We start from the raw sequence: 26,544 nt of genomic DNA, 5'->3' as shown, positions 1-26,544 counted from the left end.
TTCTTAGAAAATGCCGAACAGGGGGGAAAACAAAACCTTGCTGGGACAGGACGGGAAAATGAGCAGGGACGGGGAAAATTTTTTCCCCGTGTCATTCTCTATTCCTCTCTTCTTCCCCCGACGAGCTCCAGCCACGTCTGGAGGGCCCGGAGCATGCACGGGTGTGTGTGAAATCATCCGCACATGCTCAGAGGCCCTCCAGATGCAGCTGGAGCGCGTTGGGGATTTTCCAAAACCAGACAAACGGCCGTGTTTTGGAAAGTCCGTCCGAGCCCCTGGACGGTCCCTGTGAAAAGAAGACATGTCCGGGATTTCTCAGATGTCTTGGTAACCCTAATCTGGTCTCTCGTTTTTGGAATCCGCCCTGAACGGCGAAGGCAGTAGCGGAACAGAAGACCCGGCATTAAGGGAGGCAGAAGATGGTGTACATTGCCCCCTAAGCCACACCACCCGCTTCTCCCCCTTCCGATCTCCTGGTTCATTCACTCCTGAAATGCTGGTTTCTCTTTTCCTATTGCCAGGCCACAAACTTGCAGATGCAGCTCTGAGAGGAACTGAGGCAGTTCCAAGTTTATTTAAGCTTTCTCCAGTGCCAGGAGCTCTGTTTATACTGAAGGATTGTTTGCCAAGTGACAGCGCAGTTGGCTTTTCGCCTTCAGCAGAACTACAAAAATGTGTTTTCTTTGGGAATACATATATTTCTTTTGAGGTCTTTGGGTGTTTCTTTTACAAATAATGAGCTACTGTAAAAACTCAGAATTCTCCGACAAGAGAAAAGTTCTCGAAAGCACTGATCGCTGTAAGGCAGACGGTTTTTCCTTATGACTGACCCTTCCTATAGTAAAATAATTTCTGGGTGAAAAGAGGCAGAGGGAAGCTATTGTTTCAGCTGAAGAATAAGTTAAGGCAGTGTCCCGAAGTTCCATCAAGTCCCGTATCCTGTTTCCAACGGTGGTCAACCCAGGCCACAAGTCCCTAGCTAGATCCCAAAAGAATAAAACAAGAATAAGCAGTGGATTTTCCCAAGTCTATTCAAATAATGGCTTCTGGGCTTTTCTTGTAGGAAGTTGTCCAAGGCTTTTTTTTTTTTTAACCCTGCTAAGCTTACTACTTTTACCACATTCTCTGGCAATGAATTCCAGAGTTTAATTACACAATGAATGAAGAAACATTGCCTCTGATTTGTTCTAAATCAGGGGTCTCAAAGTCCCTCCTCGAGGGCCGCAATCCAGTCGGATTTTCAGAATTTCCTCAATAAATATGCATGAGATCTATTAGCATACAATGAAAGCAGTGCATGCAAATAGATCTCATGCATATTCATTGGGGAAATCCTGAAAACCCGACTGGATTGCGGCCCTCGAGGAGGGACTTTGAGACCCCTGTTCTAAATGTACTACTTAGTAGCTTCATTGTGTACCCCCTAGACCAGACATAGACAACTCCGGTCCTCGAGGGGCCGGAATCCAGTTGGGTTTTCTGGATTTACCCAATGAATATGCATGAGATCTATTTGCATGCACTGCTTTCATTGTATGCTAATAGATCTCATGCATATTTATTGGGGAAATCCTGAAAACCCGACTGGATTCCGGCCCGTCGAAGACCGGAGTTGCCCATGTCTGCCCTCGCCCTTGTATTTTTGCAGAGTAAACAAACAATTCACATCTACTGGTTCCATTCCACTTAGCGCCTCTTCTATTAAACTGCGCTAGCAGTTCGTAGCGCGGGGAGCCGCGCTGAATGGCCCGCGCTGCTCCCGACGCTCATAGAGTGATGGATTCCTTTCCAGGGAAATTACCTAGCAATTTGCAGTGGGTTATGTTCCTAAAACGGTGACGGGACAAAAGCACGCAAGACTTCGGCGCGCTGACATTGCAGCGCATACAATTCGGCGCAAGACCCCAGCTCGCCACCTAAAAAGTTACTTTTAAAGAGCTACGACGGGGGGTGTGGGAGGGAACCTTCCACTTTACTTCATACTCTTTGCACTGCCGTTGGGGGGGGGGGGTGCAACCTCCCACATTATAGAGAAAACTTAGCTTTTTCCTTAAAAAATCAGGAAAAAGTTAAGTTTACTCTATAATGGAGGGTTCCACCCCCCTCCCCCAATCCCCTCCCCAGGGCAGTGCAAAGAGTATGAAGTAAACTGGGGGGGTTCACCACTCACACCCCGCATCGGAGCTCTTTAAAAATCACTTTTTAGGCGGCACGCTGAGGTAATGCTGCATTGTCGGCGCACCAAAGTCCCGCGTGCGAATGACTGAACTTTCTAAAACAGAGCATTACAGCTGACTAAGAGGTGTAAAATCTGTTTATAATAAAGTGGTTTTGCGTTACCCTGCAGCCTGTATCCTCACAAAAGGACCGCTACTGGAGGGGTGACCCCCACTGGTATTAGAATCCAAGAACTTGAGTGTTAGAAGAGCTTCCATTTACAGCTAGGCCAGGGGTAGGCAATTCCGGTACTCGAGAGCCGGAGCCAGGTCAGGTTTTCATGATATAGACAATAAATATGCATGAGATAGATTTGCATCTCAAGGAGGCAGTGCAAATCCATCTCATACATATTCATTGTGGACATCCTGAAAACCTGACCTGGCTCCTGCTCTCGCGGACCGAAATTGCCCACCCCTGGCCTAGGCCAGCATGGAAAACATGAATCACCTAGAGCAGTGATTCCCAACCCTGTCCTGGAGGAACACCAGGCCAATCGGGTTTTCAGGCTTTGCCCTAATGAATATGCATGAGAGAGATTTGCATATGATGGAAGTGATAGGCATGCAAATTTGCTTCATGCATATTCATTAGGGCTAGCCTGAAAACCCAATTGGCCTGGTGTTCCTCCAGGACAGGGTTGGGAACCACTGACCTAGAGCAGGGGGTGTCAAAGTCCCTCCTCGAGATCAATCAGTCGGGTTTTCAGGATTTCCTCAATGAATATGCATGAGATCTATTTGCATGCACTGCTTTCATTGTATGCTAATAGATCTCATGCATATTCATCGGGGAAATCCTGACAACCCAACTGGATTGTGGCCCTCGAGGAGGGACTTTGACACCCCTGCTCTAGGGCAGGAGTAGGCAATTCCGATCCTTGAGAGCTGGAGCCAGGTCAGGTTTTCAGGATATCCACAATAAATATGCATGAGATCTATTTGCATGCACTGCTTTCATTGTATGCTAATAGATCTCATGCACAGTCATTGGGGAAATCCTGGATTGCGGCCCATGAGGCGGATCTTTAACACCCCTGACCTAGAACTTAAATACCCAAAGAGGGAGGTATGCAGAAAATAATGGAAGAAATAGAAATGTAAGATATGGAGACAAATGATTTGTGGGGAGTGGGAGGACAGAACTTGTCTTTCTTCTGTTCTGTTTGATAAAGACGGACAGCCCAGGGCAGACGAGGCTTTCTCACCTTCACGTGGTTCAGGAAATTGCCTTCAACATACACTTTGTACGTTTGCACACCCAGCTCCTTGGCCACTCGCAGGATACGGTTTTGGGTGGGACCCACATAGGCTCCGCCCACGTCCACATATTTAACTTCCTTGTTCTGTGGGAGAAAAGGGGAAAGAGTTAGAAAGCTCTACTCCTCAGTAGCCCTGTCTTTCCTTGACGATTTAATCTGCCCCAAAGCCATTACAACAGCACAACTCTCTCGAATTTTTCTTTGTGCTAGAGCAGGGGTGTCAAAGTCCCTCCTCGAGGGCCGCAATCCAGTCGGGTTTTCAGGATTTCCCCAATGAATATGCATGAGATCTATTTGCATGCACTGCTTTCATGGTATGCTAATAGATCTCATGCGTATTCATTGGGGAAATCCTGAAAACCCGACTGGATTGCGGCCCTCCTGTGCTAGAGTGAATTCCCTGCCCTGAAATCTCATTCCTTGCCAAGTTACTGCAATTCTGGGAAGAGCAACCCCGCTGTGCTAATTCTCACCCCCAGAGTGAGCAAACAACACAGAAGCAGGGCTGGCTCAAAGGGTTACAGCACCCTGAACCAACTTTGACGGCAGCGCCCCGCCTCCAAAGTTGAAGCTTTCTCCCCTCTCCTTGATTCAGCATTTCTCCCCTTCTGTCTCCAGCCCCCAATTCGGTATTGCTCCCCCCTCCTCTTTCCCCCGCAGTCCTTAAACATTATCTTGCGTACTGATAGCGACCATACAGCACGCTGCTTTTGACCAGTGCTGGGTCTTCCCTCTGCTGTGTCCATCATGGCAGAGGGAAGATCCGGGGCTGGCCAAAAGCGGTCTTCTGTGCTGTCGCTACCAGTATGCAAGGCGATGTTTAGAGGGCTGCGGGGGGGGGGGGGAAGAGGAAGTTGCGGGGCCTGGAAGTGACATTAGAGGGAAAGCCAGTGAGAGTAGCAGGCTGGAGGAATGGGTCGTGCTGGCGAAGATTTTAAAAAGTACAGGGGTAGAAAGAGAGGGCCCAAGTGTAGCATGGGGGATGCAGAAGGAGTAGGAGGGGTTGGCATAGAAAGAGTAGAGGGAAGGGGGTTCGTGTGGAAGGAGCGAGGGGAAAGGATGGAGAGGAGAGCATGTCTCCTACTCTCGCTACGCCAATGCATACATACAACACGGCTTACAGTGGCGTGCCAGGGGGGTGAGCTCAGGCGTCCTACCATAGCTGTCAAATCTATGCGCACTAACCATTCATGAACCCCCTCCTTTTACAAATCCCGACAGCGCAGGCCGCTGTGGTAACTGCCCTGAAGCACATAGGGATTTAAAGGGCTTTGGGGCTTTGTAAAGGTGGGGGTGGGGGTAATTTTTTTTGAAGGGCCATGTCATGGGGGGTAGAGAGAGGGTGCTTCTGGGCTAAATAGTGCAAGCAAGGCGTGCTGCTGACAACGGCAATTTAGATTCAGCTGAAGTAAAATTAGGTTCAATTTATTTGGAGTCTCCCTGATGATGTAATTCGAAACTCAGCTGGAGTTGAAGAACCAGAGAATTAAGAAAAAGAGCAATGAAATATCATTTCCTGATTTTGCACGAGCACTTGTGTATAAACCAAAAACTGTGAACTGCAGATCCTCGTGGCACATCATCACCGTGGAACCTCTATGCCAGGGGCCATCAATAAAAAACAAAAATTAGAAAATTTGCCATTTTACAGCTGTGATAAATATTGCCTTAACGAGCGGGACAGACATAAGCACATAATAGCCTTGCTGGATCAGACCAAAGGTCCATCAAGCCCAGATAGCCCGTTCTCAAGGTGGCCAGTCCAGGTCACTAGTACCTGGTCCAAACCCAAAGAGTAGCAACATTCCAGCATCTCAAAGAATAGCAAGGTTCCAGAGCCCTAGAGAGTAACAAGATTCCGGAATCCCCAGAGTAACAAGATTCCGGAATCCCAAGGAGTAGCAACATTCCATTCAGAATCTCAAAGAATAGCAAGATTCCGGAATCCCAGAGAGTAACAAGATTCTAGAATCCCAAACAGTAGCAACATTCCATGCTACCTGTCCAGGGCGGGCTAAGGCCGCTCTTTCTGCAACTTAATAACAAGGACCCTTTAATTTCCATTAGAGCTTTTCTGCAGTCTCTGATCGATGTTTCATTCTTATTGTGAAACTTAATTCCTTTTGCCTCTCTGATTGCTAATAAAGAATTATGAAACTAGCAAAAGAGAACCAAAAAAGAAAGAGACATCTGTAAGTACCATCTCCTAAACAGTGTGATCAGGCAGTGGCTGTAGCCAGAACTAGGCTGTGTGGAAAGAGGAGTAACCAGCAGAAGAAGGGAGGTGTTGATGCCCTTCTATAGGTTGTTGGTGAGGCCACACTTGGAGTATTGTGTTCAGTTTTGGAGGCCTTATCTGGTGAAGGATATAAAAAGACTTGAAGCGGTCCAGAGGAAGGCGAACCAAAAGAAGCATGAGAAGAGACCTAAATATCTCTACTTTGGGGGAGAGGAGGGACAGGGGAGATCTGATACAGACGTTGAAATACTTGAAAGGCATTAATATAGAGCCAAATCTTTTCCAGAGAAGAAAAAAATGGTAAAACTAGAGGGCATTAATTTGAGGGAGAAAGACTTAGAAGCAATGTTAGGAAATTCTTCTTCACGGAGAGGGTGGTGGATGCCTGGAATGCCCTCCCGAGGGAGGTGGTGGAAAGGAAAATGGTGATGGAATTCAAAAAAGCATGGGATAATCACAGAGGATCTCTAATTAGAAAACAAATGGCATAAATTAAAGAACTAAGGCCGGTATTGGACAGACTTGTACGGTCTGTGTCCCGTATACGATGATTCGGTGTAGGATGGACTGGGGAGGGCATCAGCGGGAACTCCACTAACTTGGAACATGAGGACGTTACTGGCCAGACTTTACGGTAGATATCCTGCAAACAACAGGATGGTTGGATAGGCTGGAGTGAGCTCAGATGGCAACTTCAGCAGTTGGAACCTAGGACAACACCAGGTGGACTTTACTCTATGGCCCAGAAACATCAAAGAAGAGACAAGTTAATCTAATCATGTATTTTTAATGAGAATAACTTATGGTCTTTATCTGCTGTCATTTACTATGTTACCTGGCAGAAACCCAAAGAGTAGCAACATTCCAGAGCTGAGATTGTGATGTCATAATGCCTCATTCCACCAATGCCTAAGAGTCAAACTCATCAGTGATGTCATAATGGCTTGATTGTCCTATACTCGGCTCACATAAGAACATAAAAGTTGCCACACTGGGACAGACTGAAGGTCCATCAAGCCCAGTATCCTTCTTCTAACATTAGCCAATCCGGGTCCCAAGTACCTGGCAGAAACCCAAAGAGTCGCAACATTCTAGGGCTGAGATTGTGATGTCATAATGGCTTGATTAGATGGCAACTTCAGCAGTTGGAAGCTAGGACAATACCAAGTGGATTTTACAGGTGGGGGGGGGGGGCGTCGGCAGCAATGGGGGGGGTTGTGGGGGGGGGTCTAAATTTTTTAATGGGCAGTAATTCTGTACCATAAAAAAAAAAAAAATGGGGGAAAAAGCCCTGACAGCAGTGACAGGAGGCTACTTTTCCTGTCACTACTGTCAGGGCTCTGCCCCGACTCAATCGCTCACTGAGCGACTGAGTCGGGGAGTTTGCACGTAAATGATTTGCGCCTCCGTAAATCAATCGCAGTTGGCAAATCGGCCAGAGAATCGGCCAACAGCGACTGAGTCGCTAGTGTTAGTGAATCTAGGCCTTTGACCCAGAAATATCAAAGAAGAGACAAGTTCATTTTATCAGGTATTTTTAATGAGAATAACTAATGGGCCGACTGGATGGACCGTTCGGGTCCTTGTCTGCCGTCATTTACAAGGTTACTATTGTCACTGCATTCCGTGCGTCTCACAGCACCCGAGAATTGCTACAGGAATAAGACGCTCACCTCTGTTCTGGGCGGTTCATAGACAAAACCGCCAAAGACAAAGGCGCGCGCCGACAACTGAGCGCAAGACGGAAGCTCGCGCCGAAGAAAAAGAGTGTTTTTAGGGGCTCCGACGGGGGGTTTTGTTGGGGAACCCCCCCAGTTTACTTAATACAGATCGCGGCGGCGTTGTGGGGGGTTTGGGGGGGTTGTAACCTCCCTCATTATATTGGAAACTTAACTGTTTCCCTGTTTTTTTAGGGAAAAAGTGAAGTTTTCAGTAAAATGTGGGGGGTTACAATCCCCAAACCCCCCACAACGCCCCCACAACGCGGCGCGATCTGTATAAAGGAAAGTGTGGGGGGGGTTCCCCCCACACCCCCCGTCGGAGCTCTTTAAAACAGTCATTTTCTTCGGCGCGCACCTCCGCACTGCGCTCAGTTGTCTGCGCGCGCCTTTGTCCCGGCACCGTTCTGGGCAATACTGATAAAAATAATCTCCTCCTTTTACAAAGTTGTGTTAGCAACTGCCGCAAGGCAAAATCCCCGAGGCCCTTTAGATTTCTACGGGCTTCGGAGCAGTTACCGTAATGGTAGCCGCTAGCGTGGCTTTGTAAAAGGTGTGCGGGGGATGGGGTTAATGTGCGGCCTTCTCCCTGGTCTGCCAGCCACCTTCTCCGGGCCTCCTATTTTTTTTTTCCTTCGCTCCCCAAACAGCACCGAAGCAGCTTTCAGTGTTCGTCGGAGCGCAAGGAAATCATTTCTGGATAAATTCAGGCGAGATCTGCCAGATAAAACAGCATTTTAAGAGACCTCATCATGCATGAAATCCCTGAGCAAATCTTGGCCTGGGTCTCCTCGTTTCCTGGTTTAAAGGTCTGAACCCATGCTCCAGGTTCACAGAGCGGGCAGGGGAGCTACCGTGAATCAACTGTTTGTTTTAGGGGATTAACTGTCCGAGACCCTTTGCACAGCCTGTGTGAGCTCTCGCCAGGACTCCCCGTGGCTCTATTAAGTACTGTTATATACTACCAAAGTCTTAGAAAAGCACGCTGCAGGGAAAAAAAAAATCAGGCTTCCACTTCTCTTCCTGCTGTCGAGGCCGAATTCTCAGGGATCGGTCAGAATTAGAGAATGACACGGTGACAAAATTCGTCACCGTTCTCGTCCCCACAGATAACCGCGGGAAATAATCCCATGTCATTTTCTAGTGTCTATTTCAACCTCGGTCCTTCTACACCAGCATTCTTCAAATCAAAGCTTGCGGGTCAGTGGTTGTGGCCATTCATACTCTGATTCTTATGTGAGCCAAGGATAATGAAGCCATTGTGACATCACTGATGTGACTGGCTCTTAGGCACTGGTGGAATGAGGCATTATGACATCACAATATCTGCTCTGGAGACCAGAGACTGTCATTCTTCAGTGTCTATCTCGACCTCAGTCCTTCTACACCAGCATTCTTCAAAGCAAAGCTTGCGGGTCAGTGGTTGTGGCCATTCATACTCTGATTCTTCCCTCTCTCCTTAAAGAATGACATGAAGATGGTTTCCCGCGGTTATCCGCGGGGACGGGGATGGTGATGTATTTTGTCACCGTGTCATTCTCTAGTCAGAATCTGCTTCAGGAAAAAAAAAAGCCCCAACCGCAAGTCAGTTTGCGTCATTCCAGCCTTTGCTGTCCTTTTAAAATTCAAGGCCAGTTAAAGTAAAGGGCCCCTAGGACTGGACAATAGATTTCTACCATTACTATAGCATATGGCGGAGAAGTTTCCAAATCACTTAGACACATAGAGGGGCATAATCAAAAGAAAGGTCTAAGTCCGTTTTGGCCTAACTCACAAGTCGTCCAAAATCGGACATGGGAAAAGGTCCATTTTCAAAAATCCGTCCAGCATTTTTTTTTTTCTTCGAAAATTGTCCAACTGTACGTCCATCCGTCTGATCGTCCAGACCGCTAAGTCGTCCATCTTTATTCCCCATTTTCGACCAAAAATTTGTCCAACTCAAAAACGCTTAGAAAGAAGACCTTTTGGGCATGGGAGGGGCCAGAAAAGTAAGGGACTGGACACCCAGACATGGCAACAGAGTAGTGGGGCACCTTACGGGGCACTTCACAAAAAGGGTGCCACATACACATCTCACTACCGCTCCCTTATAGGTCTTGGTGAACCCCTCAAAACACCCCCAGAATCTACTAGACCCACCTATCTACCACCCCAATAGCCCTTATGGCTGCAGGAGCCACTTATATGGCAGTACAAAAGGGTTTGGTTTTTTTTTTTGAGGGGTGCACATGTTTCACCATGAATGCAGTGATTAGAGTGTCTTATGGGCCACTCCATGGTTCACTAACCTTCCCCAAGACCACTTAAGCCACCTCTGTGCAGCTCTACTAGGCTTTCCTATACCAGGCTGCCAGGTGCTGATGTTCTGGAGGCAGATATGTAAAGTTGTTATTACATTTTTTATGGGGGGGGGTCAGTGATCACTGGGGCTGTGTGTGGGGGTCTGTACTAGAGAGCTGCACGGGAACGGGGACGACGGGAGACCCGCGGGCATCCCGCGGGTTCCCCCTTTGGGTCACGGGGATCCCGTGGGGACGCCCCTAGGGTCGCAGGGATCCCGTGGGGATGCCCCCTAGGGTCGCGAGGATCCCGTGGGGACGCCTCCGAGGGTCGCGGGGTTCCTGCGGGGCTGGATGTACTCAGTCGCGCGGCTCTTCTCCCTACCTTCTCTGCTTGCAGCACAGAGCCGAACGGAAGTCTTCCTGACGTCAGCGCTGACGTCGGAGGGGAGGGAGGGCTTAAACAAAGCCCTCCCTCCCTCCGACGTCAGCGCTGACGTCGGGAAGACTTCCGTTTGGCTCTGTGCTGCAGGCAGTGCAGGTAAGGAGGAGAGTAGCTTCGCGGTTCGAGTGGCTACCAAGGGAGGGGGCGGTCCGCCCCGCCACACCCCGCCCCGGTTGCAGCACAGCCGGCCAGGTCCCCTTACTTTTGTGGCACTTCCCCGACCGACCGACAACAGCCCCGGTCCGACAATCCTCCCTGCCCTGTAGCCGCGAATCTAAATTATCTTCTTACAGCAGCTGTAATAAGGTAATTTAGATTCGCAGTTAAGGGCAGGGAGGTTTTCTGTCCCCGCGCAACTCTCTAGTCTGTACTTTGTGTCTGCAGTGCTTATCGGGTCGCTTTGGATACGTTTTGTGGACTTAGGCCTGGTTTAAGATGGTCTAAGACTAAATCACAACATCCAAGTTCCGTCTAGGCAGTGTTGTAAAACCTTTGGGTATACATGCAGTAGGACTACGTCTAGGACGGCCCACGTCCCGCCCACATCCCGCCCTCACCACTCCTCCTGAAACACCCCTTTTAGCAGCACTGTGAAGGCATAAGTCGTTTTTAAATACGTCTAAAACCTTGTTCGATTATCGGCACTTGGACGACTTTTGTTACTGATCGTCGAAATGCCGATTTAGGCCGGTTTTTAGACATTTTTCTGTTTCGATTATGAGCCCCATAAGGTTCCATAGGTTACAATGGCACTTTATGTGTATAAGTGAGCCCCGTAGTCTCTCTTAAAGGCACAGAGAAAACCAAGTGCTGTTAAAAGGTTAAAATCAAGAAGACTTAAGATCGCACAGAGCCAGTGCTTAACAATTAAAATCAACCTTTACCAAGTGATTTTTAGGGCCAGGCTTCAGTATAGTCAGAAAGAGAGCATGACAGATCAGGAAGACTGTTCCCGGCACACCCTGGCTGGAGGCGGGAACCCTAACATGTCCTCTTTTTAGAGGACTGTCTGGGGTCCCGGATGGACTTTCCAAAACCCGACAGTTTCTCTGGGTTTTGGAAAGCCCCAATGAGCTCCAGCTGCCTCTGGAGGGCATCTGAGCATGCGCAGATGGAGGCTGAACTGGGAAGGGCCGGGGTCAAATGGGCGGAGCCAGAGGCGGAACAGGGCGGCGCCGTTGTGGAATAGGGTGGGGCCATGTGTCCTGATTTTTATGGCCCATAAAATGTTAATTCACCTTATCTCTATTCCCCGTATCTTCCCTTCTATCCATTGTACCATCTCCTCCCTCCCTCTGCCCTTCCCTTCTACTCCACTCCACTCCCCTATCCATCCATCCATCCAGACAGAAGTTGCTCAACCAATCAAACTGCATCAAGAAAAAAGTAAACAAGAAAAAAAAAAAAAAAATGCAGGGCTTTAGAGCTGGGGATTCACTGAATCCACTGAAAGCCCTGGTCGCACACCAATGGGCATCGTGCTTGTACATTTGTATGGCAACAAGTTTCAAGTTTCAAGTTTATTATTTTTCTTGATTAATCGCTTAATCAAATTCTAAGCGATGAACATATTAAATAAAATCAAATAAGGACAATACAGTACAAAACAAACTTTAAATACTAACATTGGGTAAAAACTAATACATAATATTGTATATTCATGACATAGGGTAGGATAAGGGTTAGAAATACAATTGATAAAGAAAAGGAAAACAAAGGAAAAATACATTAGGGAAATCAGTTAACTCGTAGCTTAACACAGTACAAGAACATCACCAAATTAAAAACTATTTACGGTAATTAAAAGCATCTTTAAAAAGAAATGTTTTCAAATTGCTTTTAAATTTTCCTAAATCCTGCTCATTCCGCAGGTAAATGGGAAGATCGTTCCAAGTTTGAGGAGCAGTTACTGAAAAAATAAATTGATGTCTAGTGTTAATAATTTTAAGTGATGGAATGGTTAATAGGTTTTGCTCATTAGACCTCAGAGTTCTATTTGAATGATAAGGAATTAAATGTTTAAATATGAATGCTGGGGTCTTATGGAGAAGAGATTTAAAAACAAGCAGACAGAGTTTGTACGTTATCCGATGATTAACTGGAAGCCAATGTGCATCTATCAGATTCAGCAAACTTACCCTGATGGTGAAGGTCCTTCCTCCAACCCTGTCCCGAGCCTCCAAGACCACAACACTCAGTCCTGACTCTACCAGTAACTTGGCAGCCGAGAGACCTGGAGGACCAATGGAAAACATTCAATACTTGAGCATCGCTGAAAACGTGTCACAGTCATGACTTCATCAACCACCCAGGTAAAATATATTCCATATATGCATTTTTTATTAGCATATTTTAGTCATTGTTTTTAGATGTTATATATAATATTTATTTTGAATATGTTGTACGTTGATTTTTAAACTGATCTATCAGGTTTTTAAAATGTTGATTAATGTAATGTAATTTATTTCTTATATACCGCTACATCCGTTAGGTTCTAAGCGGTTTACAGAAAATATACATTAAGATTAGAAATAAGAAAGGTACTTGAAAAATTCCCTTACTGTCCCGAAGGCTCACAATCTAACTAAAGTACCTGGAGGGTAATAGAGAAGTGAAAAGTAGAGTTAGAGGAAAAATAAAAATAAAATAAACATTTTAACAAGACAGCATTGATCTAAATACTTTGGAAGGTAGAAGAGAGGAGAGAAAGGAATAGAAGCAGAAGGGGGAGCCGTTGAACAGTAGAATTCTGGAGAAATTTAAATGATAGAAATAGAACAAAACAAAGACAAAAGGCAAAACAATAGATAAGATTAAAGATAAATCATAAGCTGGAAAGAAAAATAAAATAAAACTGATTAACACAGCTGAATGCGAGACGAGATAAATGTTTATATGTGTTCTCATGCAATTGATTAATTTTGACATTTATTATTTCAGAGACCCCTGATGCAGGCTTTCAGCCGAAACACCGACAGTGTCGGGTCTTGTGAATAAAGAATTAGTCCGAGTTCTTCAGGCCTTTGTGCTGTTTTTTTTTTGTGGGTGCCCTGAGGTGGAGCATGTGACATGAGAACATAAGAGTTGCCACTGCTGGGTCAGACCAGTGGTCCATCGCGCCCAGCAGTCCGCTCACATGGTGGCCCCCAGGTCAAAGACCAGTGCCCTAGCTGAGACTAGCCCTACCCGCGTACTTTCCGGTTCAGCAGGAACTTGTCTAACTTTGTCTTGAATCCCTGGAGGGTGTTTTCCCCTTTAACAGCCTCCGGAAGAGCGTTCCAGTTTTCCACCACTACTATCTAGAACATTCTCCAACCTGCATGTGACACGCTTAAATATTGGGTAACAAGATTTGATATACTGCCTTTCTGTGGAACAATCAAAATGGTTTACGTTTTATTGGATGCAGGTAACTTCCCTGTTTCTAGTGGGATCACAATCTAAATTTTTGTACTTTGGCCAATGGTAGGGTTACAAGATTTTACTGTAGTAAAATCTGGACCCCCTAGACCTGCTCCCAGGCCCGCTCAGTTCTACCCATCCCCGCCCCATTACGCCCCAGTCCCGCTACCTGACGTGATTTCGAGGAAGCTTTTCAAAACCCAAAGTGCTGGGTTTTAAAAAGTCATCTGGGCCCCCGGACATGTCCTTGAAAAGGAGCACATGTCCAGGGAAATCCGGACGTCTGATAACCCTAGCCATTGAAAGATTAAGTGACTTGCCCAGGGTTACAAGGAGCTGCATTGGGAATTGAACCCAGTTCCCCAGATGCCTGGGCCATGCATTAGTCATAAGAACACAAGAATAGCCTTACTGGGTCAGACCAATGGTCCATCAAGCCCAGTAGCTCATTCTCACGGTGGCCAATCCAGGTCACTAGTACCTGGCCAAAACCCAAGGAGTAACAACATTCCATTCAGAATCCTAAAATAGTAAGATTCCGGAATCCCAGAGAGTAACAAGATTCTAGAATTCCAAAGAGTAGCAACATTCCATGCTACCGATCCAGGGCAAGAAGTGGCTTCCCCATGTCCTTTCTCAAAAACAGACTATGGACTTTTCCTCCAGGAACTTGTCCAAACCTTTCTTAAAACCAGCTACGCTATCCGCTCTTACCACATCCTCTGGCAACGCGTTCCAGAGCTTAACTATTCTCCGAGTGAAAAAAATTTCCTCCAATTGGTTTTAAAAGTATTTCCCTGTAACTTCATCGAGTGGCCCCCCTAGTCCTTGTAATTTTTGGCGGAGTGAAAAATCGATGTTGGAAAACTCTGATTGTCAATGACGGACACCGGAAATGGCCCAGCATTGAATATGGTTTTAACACCTGTGACGGGCACTGTCCTCACGTTCAAAATTACTGGAGTTTCCGTCAAAGACCCCTCCAGCCCATCCCAAACCAAATTGCCATATGCAGGGCAGAGGCCGTGCAAGTCTGCCCAGTAACTGGCCTCAGTTCTTCTCAAAAGCAACTAGAAATTAATATACTTTCAATAAATTTACCACTAGAAATATTAATTTCATTGAAAAAAGAACAATATACTATATCCCCCACCTGTATAGTTAACTAATCTACCATATTTCATCTATACTCTATATTAAAAGTGGAGAAATAGCCTCAGAGTTAGAGTGGCTGTATTCCAGCTCTTGGACCAGTCCCTAGTCCTAGGTCTTCTAGACTACTGCAACATTCTCTGTCTCCCGTGCCCTGCAACCATGATAAAACAACTACAAACAGTTCAAAACACAGCGCTAAGACTTATATATTCACTGAGGAAACACGACCACATCACACGACCACAGTTCAAAACACAGCGCTAAGACTTATATATTCACTGAGGAAACACGACCACATCAACTCACACTGGCTCCCAATACAAGCAAGAATACTATTCAAATTCTACTGCCTACTATTTAAAACCATAAACAGAGACAACCTCAGTCTACCTAAACAACCGCCCAATCCAAACTACCACAACCAGACATAGGAGAACCCACAAACCGTACACGCATCCCCCAATCAGAGACGTAAAACGAAAAAAAAAACCTGTACAATGGCCTTCTAGCCACACAAGAAACAAAACTAGACTACCAGCTCTCCAATTTACCGATAACGATCCCAAACTACAAATCGTTCAGAAAAGAAATGAAAACCATGCTATTCAAGAAATCCTTGAAGACAAACTAACACCGCAAGATTCGGCCAATTCTCTGAAGCAACCCGCTCTACTCTTCAATTCCTCTGGAAATGGCCAGATAACTCCTTTTGTAATCCGCCTTGAACCGCAAGGTAATGGCGGAATAGAAATCACTAATGCTTGAAACACAACTCACTCTTAATTTCAATCATAGTCTACACCAACCACCCTCATTACAAACCCTACTAACTTTTTATCTTTTATTATTTTTTTTTAATATCTAAACTAAACTAAACTAAACCTTAAGTTTATATACCGCATCCTCTCCAAGGAAGTGGAGCTCGGCACAGTTTACAAGAACTTAAAATATAAGAAAGGACAGGAAAAGGATTACATGAGCTTCCCTGACGTCAGAGGAGGGGGGGGGCGGGTCCGCGGCGGAGGACAGCACAAGTAGCTCAAGATCGCTGACATCGCGATCTTGCAGGCTGCTTCGCTACTCTAAATGGTGTGGGGTGGCCACAGGGGAAGAACCAGACGTCGGGGTGGGGGTGGGGGGGCGAGCGGTCCTTCGGGGTGGGGCGGGCAGGCAGGCCTTCAGGGGGAGATGCAGGCCTTAAAGAGGGGGTGGACAAGCCTTCATGGGGGAGGACAGGCAGCAGACCTTTAAAGGGGGGACAGGCCTACAAGGGGGTGGGACAGGCCTTCAAGGGGGGGACAGGCCTTCAAGGGGGGGGGGGGACAGGCCTTCAAGGGGGTGCAGGCCTTCAAGGGGGGTGCAGGCCTTTGGGGGGGACAGGCCTTCAGAGGGAGATGCAGGCCTTAAAGGGGGGGGACAAGCCTTCATGGGGGGAGACAGGCTTTCGGGGGGGGGGGAAAGGCAGGCAGGCCTTCAAGGGAGGGACAGGCAGGCAGGCCTTTAAGGGGGGGAAAGGCCTTTAAGGGGGGGATAGGCCTACAAGGGGGTGGGACAGGCCTTCAAGGGGGGGACAGGCCTTCAGGGGTGAGATGCAGACCTTTAAGGGGGGGACAGGCCTTTGGGAGGGACCCTGGTGTAGAAGTACACAGAGGGAAGGGGGTGTTCAAAGAGACGTGCATATGCCAGACTTTGGGGGGGAAGAAATAATGGGTCTGAAAATAGAGGAGAGGGAGAGAGATGATGGACCATGGGATTTACTGAGGGAAGGAACAGAAAGGGAGCGAAATTGGACACAAGGGATGGTGTGGAGGAGGGATAGAGATACTGGATAGGAGGGTAATTGGGAAAAGAAAGGGAGAGATGGTGGGCCCTGGGGTGGTGGGGAAGGAGGGAGAGATGCCGGATGAAAGGGTAGTTAAGAAAAGATGGATCTGTGGAGGGAGATGAAAAAAAGGAAAGATACCAGACTTCCTGGGGAGGGAAGGGAAATGGAAAGGGAGGACAGAGATGGCAGATGGATGGTTAGCATGAAGAAAGAAGGAGACCCTGGCAAGCAAGTTATCAGAAGACAACCAGAGCCTGGGACCAGCAAGATTTGAAAAATAACCAGACAACAAAAGGTAGAAAAATTAATTTTATTTTCTGTTTTGTGATTACAATATGTCAGATTTGAAATGTGTGTCCTACCAGAGCTGGTGTTAGACCGCAAACGTGAACTAAGATTTAACAGAAAGAGGAAAAGTCCTTTTTGTTTCTTTATTTTATTTACACCACAGCGCCAGTGTGGTTAGGAGAAGCCAAAGGGGGTGAAAAAGCTATAAAACCCACCAGGATTTTTGAAAAAAATCACTCAACTGGGCAGGAAAATCGAATCAAAAAACCAATTAAATAGGCTGAATCGAAATTTTTCTTCCTGAATCGGGCAGTTTGCGCTACTGTCTCAGACTTTAGGACCTGGGATTAGGGAGAGATGGCATCCTCAGTACTTTATAATGCAAGTGAAACGAGGATTTGGTCAGACTTTTGAAGGGTCTGCAGAAGAAAAATATTGTATAGGCCGGGGACATGAGACAGCAGGAAATGGGAACTTTTCTTCCTTCTATTTTTGTGAATGGAAAGGCTGAGGATGTCAGAGAGTTCAGTTAAAATATGTGCTTTAAAAAAAATATAATAATGTGTTTTATAAAGTTTATAAGCATTGCTGGCCTACCCGGTGAGGTGTTCCTAGTGGTGGTGGTGGCGGTGTGTCAATGTGTTGAGAGGAAGAGGTGGTCTGGGAAATTCTCCTGAGCAAACTCCGGGCCCATTTCCACACCCCAGTTAGTCCACTCCACTCAACTGGTTCACACACTGAGTGGGTCTTTGGGTATTGTGCCTAGGTAGTTGTTTTGGGATCTTTTCCAGTGGTTTGTCAGTATCTCCTTGTGGTCCAAGGAAGGAAACTTTGTTAACCTTAGCATTGACCTTTTGTAACAGTGCTGCTTGTGTGGCATTAGGCTATGTAGTGATCGAAAGAAAAAACCAGATCTTTGCACATTTTTGCACTATAGGTGGGCGTATGAGGAGATTCACATTTCCTGCACAGCTAAGTCCTTGTGAAGTTACCTTGTTCTTTCTATATTTGACATCTAGCAAGGTCTCTGTTTGGAAGGAAAGATCTAAGCTTAAAAATGAAGTGGCCAGAAGTTATGGTAAAAACAGATAGCGTTGCTGGTTTTAAGAAAGGTTTGGACAAATTCCTGGAGGAAAAGTCCATATTCTGTTATTAAGACATGGGGGAAGTGTCTGCTTGCCCTGGATCGGTAGCATGGAATGTTGCTACTCTTTGGGTTTTGACCAGGTACTAGTGACCTGGATGGCTACCATGAGAATGGGCTACAGGGCATGATGGACCATTGGTCTGACCCAGTTAGGCTATTTTTATGTTAAGTTCTCATCTGTAGGGGCCTTTGTTTTCACTTCTTATTTTAATGTATTTTTTTTCTGGGAACTTATCAGTGTTTTTTTATAATGGGAACAAAAATGGAAGAGAATTAATGTGTGTGGAATGGGGGGGGTAACTAATTTCTTCAGCTAAATAATTAAATCCACCTCAACCAGACATAGGAGAACTCACGCATCATTCACACACCCTCCAACCAAAAACGTCAAAAGAAAAAAAACTATTCGACAACCTCCTAGCCATTCGAGCTGCAACACTCGACCCCCCAACTCTACAACCTATTGACCTTGACCACAGACTACAAAACCTTCAAAAGAGAAATAAAAACCCTTCTATTCAAAAAACACATAAAACCGAACTAACACAATCAGAACTGTCCCAAGCATCACCTGCAACTACTCCATATGTACTTCTGATGTCATGACAATTCAGACATAATTTATGTTATGTTATGGTATGTTTGGAATAATGGTTACATATATGAGGTTCAATAAAATAATATTATCACTCCCTGTTTCTATTCTGACCATTTATACCGTTTCATGGTTATTACAAAAAATATTTTTTACATGAGGGGTGGGGGGGGGGGGGGGTCAAAAAATGATGGGCCCCGGGTGCCACATACCCTAGGTACGCCACTGCATCCAAGCATCACTTGACACTCGGCATATATCTCCCTCCCTTCCCTGCTGGTGATGCAGCATCTGTCCTGGTCTCTCAAACCATCCCCACCCCCAGGAACCTTTTTAGAACTTCAATTCCAGAGGTCTCCATCAGCGAGCAGCGACTCACACACACGATTCGTGGCGACCCCGGAAACTTCCCTTTGATCCATCTTCCTGTTTCAGTGTAGGTGGGATTGTGACAGAAGGAAGCCTCGATTCCACTGGAAAACATGCCCACCAATAGTAACCCATAGAAATATTGATAAATGGTGATTTTAGTTAGTTGGAAGATAAAACCTGATTATGCCTATAAATGGAGGCCCTACATATCTAATTATATGTAAAACAGCACTGTGACAATGCCAAAAATTGGCATTTCCTTTCCAAGAGCGTCCCAGACCCTGCTGTGCCTAGGCCTTGAATGAGGCCTATTTGTAGGGGATGTGAGCAGCCAATTCCAGTGATTCACTCGTTGCTGTACATATGCACACTGCTTATTATAGATTTTTAAATCTGTTTTGTCATGGAAAGGGCGGTTGATGCCTGGAATGCCCTCCTGAGGGAGGTGGTGGAGGCAAAAACAGAATTTCAAAAACAGTGACAGAATTTCAAAAAGGTGTGGGATAAACACAGGGGATCTCAAATTATAAAATGAACGATATAAAAAAAACAAAACTTAAAATGGTTGCATGTGTGTTGAATGGTGCTTAGATGATAACTCCAGCTGTGAAGGACTAAGGCCGGTACTGGGCAGACTTGGGAGGAAATATTTTTTCACTCAGAGAATAGTTAAGCTCTGGAATGCGTTGCCAGAGGATGTGGTAAGAGTGGTTAATGTAGCTGGCTTTAAAAAAAGGTTTGTACAAATTCCTGGAGGAAAAGTCCATAGTTTGCTGTTGAGACAGACATGGGATGGTTGCATGGAATGCTGCTACTATCTGGGTTTTTGCCAGGTACTAGTGACTTGGATTGGCCTCTGCGAAGATGGACAGTGCTGGGTGAACCTCAACAGTCTATGACCCAGAAATTCCACAGAAAGACAATTTAATCACAAATTAATAATGAGCGCGACTGTTAGGCAGACTGGATGGACCGGTCTTTATCTGCTGCCATTTATTATGTTACTATGTTAAATGTTCCTACAAATGTTTCATGAGGAAGAAAACGTATTGAGGCACTGACAAGCTCCAATTGTGGTCAATCCACCCCCCCCCCCCCCAATTCCCCTCCCCTGCATCTCTTTCCTTTCTGGAATTCATGGAGCTCTTCTAGATGGAGTCTGTAGACAGCGCAGCTGGCCTGTTTCTCCTACAGCTGGCATGCGGTGTGATAAACACTGCCTTGAATGACATCAGCGTGAGGGTTAGCACCGCCCAAGTTCCCAGGCTCCCTCTCCCTCTTGCTAACACAAGCTTCTGACTCAGATGGACTTTCGGTTCCTCCATCCTTGATTTTCTTTTGTCTGAGTTCATTTTCACTTCTCTTGAGCCTGTAGGGCCTTCATTTGCAGAAATGAGTTTGCAATGCATGTACAGAGAAATCTTTCCAGCAACAGTACCAGTCCCATAAAAACACTGATAAAAAAATATTCAGTAGCACTATCCGAACAACTTTGGACAGAAAAATCACTGACCTAAGTTATTAGAATAGTGTCACAAAATTAGGGTTCCCAGATTTTACTATTGTAAAATCTGGACCCATGGCACCGCCCCCCTGGCCCGCCCAGTTCTATCCAGTCCCGCCCAGTTCTACCCCAAGCCCCGCCCCCTCAATCTGTTCTCGTGCTCAGAGCTGCATCGGGAGGGCATCTGCGCATGCACGATGATGTCACACACATGTGTACATTGCACGTGATGTCACCATGTTGCATTCGTCCACGTGTAGATGCCCTCCCGACGCAGTCCCGAGCGGCAAGCTTTTCAAAACCCGGACAAAGTGCCGGATTTTGGAAAAGCCGTCCAGATGCCCGGTCATGTCCTCTACAAAAAGGACATGTCCAGATAAATCCGGACATCCAGTAAGCCTGCGCATAATATTATGGCCAATAGTCTGGCCTGATATTCAGCGCCACCATCTGGAATGTGGCAGTGCAGAATGTCTGGAAGTATTCCCCCCCCCTCCCCCCCAGGAAAAAATAATACAGAATGACAACAGGCAGCGGGGTGGAGAATTGTAAACCCGGACTGGCAATTTTTCTCTGGAGCGGAAGAAATCAGAACTATAAAGCACGGACAGGGAGTCCTGATTTTTTTTCATTCTTGTTTTAACTTGTTGGTTTTTTTTTGGATTTCAACTACATTTTACATGAACAAAAAGCTACAAAACGAAGCTTAGCTGGTCAGGAGCAGTCACTTAGGACTCGAAGGTAGACAGCAGCTTAGGGGATGTAAAAACAAGACAGAAACAATTAAGGCCATAATTTGTTCAGTAGCCTCTAATTCACGTTGAATGTTACTCAGATCAATTTGCTAATGCAATGCAATGAAATGAAACTGCCAAAGAACGTTCCTGCTCTGAGGCCTCAGGCCCTCGGCCTGGCTTGTTATTAGATCAAAATACTCAAGGCATAAGGCTGGAGCAGGCCTCACTGAGGTTGCCATGGTGACCACAAACTAACTTCTATCTATTCTGGAGGCCTAATGGAAGAAGAAGCTCTTCTGATTGATTTTACAGTGATGGCAAAGACTAAACTGTTTTTGTCACAGAGTGTACAGCTCCTATAATGGCGGTGGCAGTCAACCCATGGCCTCAAGCGTTAAAATATGCTTTGCAGGGCATTAAGAAGCCACAAGAAATCAACATATCTAGAAAGCAATGACTGGCCGATAAACGAAGAAGCTACTGTACTGCAGCGTTAAAATGAGAATATTTAAATTTAGAAAAGCAGAAAGTAAATTACAGTTGCATTAAGCATTTGGACTTAAATAATAGATTCCCCCAGAATAAGGTTACCAGATTTTCCAAATGGAAAATCCAGACCCCCTAAACCCGCCTGCAGGACCGCCCAGTACCAACCATCCCCTCCCCTTTATGGCACAGTCCCGCCCAAAATCCCAGCCCCCCCCCCTGCTGCCTGCTCTTGTCGGGTAGGAGGGCATCCACGTAGGCTCGAATGTGAAGTGATGACATCATATGCATGCACGCGGACAAAGTGCCAGGTTTTGAAAAGTCATCCGAACCCTTGGACATGTCCTCAAAAGGAGGACATGTCCAGTGAAATCCAGACATCTGGTAACCCTACCCAGTAAATCTGCCGAAAAGACTTGCTTCTCTTTTGAGTGTTTTCTGCCAACTAGATCCAGACTTGCAGGACAGGGTTAATCCAGTCCTGGGATTACCCCATTTTCATGCAATGACTTTGGACTTCTGATTTCCCCATTGCATTCCCTCAGAAAAGAAAGATGGCAAGTCCCAGCAAGCACTGGGGGCGGGGGTAGGTGGAACTGGGTGGGCCGGTGGGGGGGGGGGGGTCTGAATTTTACCCTACCACCGATACCACCACTGTTTGTAGAATCCGGCCCATAGCACGCACTCATGCGTGAGCCATTGCACACGTGGAAACCATTAAGCATGCGTAGTGTGACCATATGGCTCCAGAAAAAAGGGGACGGATTGAGACATCCGGGTTTTACTTCCACTGAAAGCAACCAAGATGTCTCGATCTGTTCTCCTTACTTCCATTGCTTTCAATGGAAGTGAAACCCGGATGTCTCAATCCGTCCCCTTTTTCTGGAGCCATATGGTCACACTAAGCATGTGCCCCCCCCCCCCCCCAATCAAGACAGTGTGCTCACTCTTATTGATGACTGACCTTACTTTCAGATTTTACTTTAATTTAATGCGGTGTCTTATGTACCGCTAAATCTCCCAAAAGGATTCAAAGCAGTTTATGAAACAAATTAACTTAAGTAACGGCCAAAAATCTAATCGAGTACTTTGAATTTCCCTCGCTGTCCCAACGGGGCTCACAAAGATAACATATAAAACACCAAAACCATCGAAAGAACCATCGAAAGTAAGTAAATAACTTACTTAATTCTCTTAATTACTCCGTTTTCTGAGGCTTGTTCCTGTCAGTAAAATTTGGTTTAAGAGAATTAAGTAAGTTATTTTCTACAATTTTTCTACAATTCAGCTGGTTCTTTTAATGGTTTTGGTGTTTTATATTTAACTATTTAATTAACCATTTAGTCCAGGGGTGTCAAAGTCCCTCCTCGAGGGCCGCAATCCAGTCGGGTTTTCAGGATTTCCCCAATGGATATGCACGAGATCTACTGGCAGCGGTGCATGCAAATAGATCTCATGCATATTCACTGGGGAAATCCTGAAAACCCAACTGGATTGCGGCCCTCGAGGAGGGACTTTGACACCCCTGATTTAGTCTCTTAAATTTATTGTTGCATCACAAAGATAACAGCCATCCATATTGTTCAAGGAGTCCTTTTGGATGTTGAGTGAGTGGAGGGGGGGGGCGTGGCTTGGAAGCGCCAAGGATGGACGTGTGAATGTGAGGCTCCACATGTACAGGCAATTAATCTCAGAAAAACTTCAGGAAAAAAAAAAGTGAAGAGCTCTTGGATTTTTTTTTTTATCCCTGACGTACAATGTTGCAACACTGGAGACTCCTGACTTTTGCTCTGTCATAACACTGTCATTTCTCTCTTCTTTAATCTACAGATAATGGCAGTCTGTCCTGTATTCTCAAAGAGCTAAGCACCAGGTTGCCTAGAAACCATTTGATAAGTTTTAATCCAGTAATTATTATCTATATAATTGTAGGCTAAAAGTACCCATTAAAAAATAAATACGTTTCCCATTAGGGGCCATAAGCGTTCAGATGAAGCCTGAGCTCTGGACTGATGCCCGGGATAAGAGGAAATTTATGGCGCTCGTCATCCAAGACGAACGCAAGACGTTCTAGTTTGGCTGCTCAGCCTTCGGCTACTCACAGAGCCACAGTCATTATTAGTCTCGTCACAGAGGAGCGAAGGTCCCAAAAACTATAGGGGGGATGTACAGAACATCACTCCCCCCACCTCATGATAACAAGATGGATGAAGACCCCTATCTCAAGACAACTGCACAGCATTCCCTTCCATGTCCGAGGACATGGAACAAATACCGTGTGTTCCCGAAAATAAGACAGTGTCTTATATTAATTTTGGGCCCAAAAAACACACTAGGTCTTATTTTCGGGGTAGGGCTTATTTTTTTCATATACATGACCATCTCTCCCTTCCTCTCCTTGACCCCAATTCTTCCTCTTTCCTTTCTCTCCCCCACATGTACAGCATCTTTCCTCCCTTCTCACCCATCCCCTTGTGCCTTCCCTTTGCAGCATCTTTCTGTCCCTCCCTCCCATCCCTCATGCAGCGGAACCCTTGCGCCCAGCTTCTATCCTTCTCTACCTCCCTTCGTGCAACAGAACCCTTGAGCAGCCCCCCCACCCCCACCCCGCTGCCTGCTCTCGTGGATGCCCTCCTGCTCAACGGCAACTTGATAGAAGCTTTATAAAAACCCAAAGTACCGGGTTTTGAAAAGCTGTCCGGACTCCTGGACATGTCCTCAAAAGGATGACATGTCCGGGGAAATCCAGACGTCGGGTAACCCTACCCTGCTGAGTTACCATAAGGTTTGCGTGCAGATCGATAGGAAAAAGCGCCTAGCAAGATGCATGCACAGATCCAAAATGTGTCCAATTAATGCCAACAATTGATTGATAACACCAAATTAGTGTTGCTAATTGGCTCATTAGTCATCTAATTGCACGCGCATACCAGGATATATGCAATTTTGCATGAGGATATTTGCATGCCATTTATAGAATCCAAGGATAGTGTAGGGTGTTTTTACTGCAAATAAATAACCCCCTCCCCCGTTTACTAAATTGCGATAGCGGTCATTAGCGCAGGGAGTCATACTGAATGCGCCGCGCTGCTTCCGACACTCATAGAGTTCCTATGAGCATCAGGAGCAGCGCGGAGCATTCAGTGCGGCTCCCTACGCTAATAACCGCTATCGCAATTTAGTATAAAGGGGGGAGGGGCAAGTAAATTTGCTGGAGAAGGAGGTGTTAAAATAGGGGGAATTTGCACGTGGAGGCAGAGTTGATCCAGTCCTGAGTTTACCCCCACTGCATGCAGGGACTTGTAGCTCTGAGTTCTCCATTGCATTCCCTAAGAAAAGCAAGACTACAAGCCCCTGCATGCAATGGGATAAACCCAGGACTGGATCAACTCTGTCGGGTGATCTGGATCCAGTTAGCAACCTTACTGAGGCACTCGTTGATGCCTTTGCTTTTTATTCCCACTTTCCCAGCATGACACTAGTGGGCGACGTGTCTTTGCATGTATATGTCACTACAGGAGTTCGTCCCCCTCCATCTCCTCAGACACATCAGCTAATAGTAAATGCAATTACCCCCAAATCTGCTATTAGATTAAAGTACCCAGCACAGCAGACGCTCATCGCTGTGATTAATTTTTCTGCTCTAATGAGAGGAAATCTAATTATTGTCCTCACAAGTAAGAAATTCAAGCAGACAAGTGACTGCTTTTCATATTGCATCTTGCCCTCGGTCAGACAAGAAGCCTCGTGGGCCATTGTGTGAGTGAGGAAGGAAAGGTCCAGGACTCTGCTCAGCTTTCCCAGAGGCGACCTACCCTGCTGACTCAAAGATCAGCTTTCCCAGAGGCAACCTACCCTGCTGACTCAAAGCTCAGCTTTCCCAGAAGTAACCTACCCTGCTGACTCAAAGCTCAGCTTTCCCAGATGCAACTTACCCTGTTGACTCAAAGATCAGCTTTCCCAGAGGCAACCTACCCTGTTGACTCAAAGATCAGCTTTCCCAGAGGCAACCTACCCTGCTGACTCAAAGCTCAGCTTTCCCAGAAGTAACCTACCCTGCTGACTCAAAGCTCAGCTTTCCCAGATGCAACTTACCCTGTTGACTCAAAGATCAGCTTTCCCAGAGGCAACCTACCCTGCTGACTCAAAGCTCAGCTTTCCCAGAAGTAACCTACCCTGCTGACTCAAAGCTCAGCTTTCCCAGAAGTAACCTACCCTGCTGACTCAAAGCTCAGCTTTCCCAGATGCAACTTACCCTGTTGACTCAAAGATCAGCTTTCCCAGAGGCAACCTACCCTGCTGACTCAAAGCTCAGCTTTCCCAGAGGCAATCTACCCTGCTGACTCAAAGCTCAGCTTTCCCAAAGGCAACCTATCCTGTTGACTCAAAGCTCAGCTTTCCCAGAGGCAACTTACCCTATTGACTCAAAGATCAGCTTTCCCAGAGGCAACCTACCCTGCTGATTCAAAGCTCAGCTTTCACAGAGGCAACCTACCCTGTTGACTCAAAGCTCAACTTTCCCAGAGGCAACCTACCCTGCTGACTCAAAGCTCAGCTTTCCCAGAGGCAATCTACCCTGCTGACTCAAAGCTCAGCTTTCCCAAAGGCAACCTACCCTGTTGACTCAAAGCTCAGCTTTCCCAGAGGCAACTTACCCTATTGACTCAAAGATCAGCTTTCCCAGAGGCAACCTACCCTGCTGATTCAAAGCTCAGCTTTCACAGAGGCAACCTACCCTGTTGACTCAAAGCTCAACTTTCCCAGAGGCAACCTACCCTGCTGACTCAAAGCTCAGCTTTCCCAGAGGCAATCTACCCTGCTGACTCAAAGCTTAGCTTTCCCAGAGGCAACTTACCCTATTTACTCAAAGCTCA

General features: G+C 46.3%; 1 protein-coding gene across 2 annotated transcripts in view; it reads right to left on the bottom strand.

The window, feature by feature from the left end:
• The window catches only part of LOC117362746 (amine oxidase [flavin-containing] A-like), a 147,449-nt gene that overhangs the window by 51,867 nt on the left and 69,038 nt on the right, over positions 1-26,544 (bottom strand). For both annotated transcript variants that reach the window (XM_033949651.1, XM_033949650.1), the window contains exons 2-3: positions 12,298-12,392; positions 3,425-3,562 (exon numbers count right to left, since the gene is read on the bottom strand). In XM_033949651.1, the coding sequence (XP_033805542.1) occupies positions 3,425-3,562; positions 12,298-12,392 (233 nt within the window). The remainder of the gene's footprint in view (positions 1-3,424; positions 3,563-12,297; positions 12,393-26,544) is intronic.

This window comes from Geotrypetes seraphini, chromosome 6 (genome assembly GCF_902459505.1).
Source record: "Geotrypetes seraphini chromosome 6, aGeoSer1.1, whole genome shotgun sequence".
Lineage (NCBI taxonomy): Eukaryota > Metazoa > Chordata > Amphibia > Gymnophiona > Dermophiidae > Geotrypetes > Geotrypetes seraphini.
This window is presented reverse-complemented; position numbering and strand designations above follow the sequence as displayed.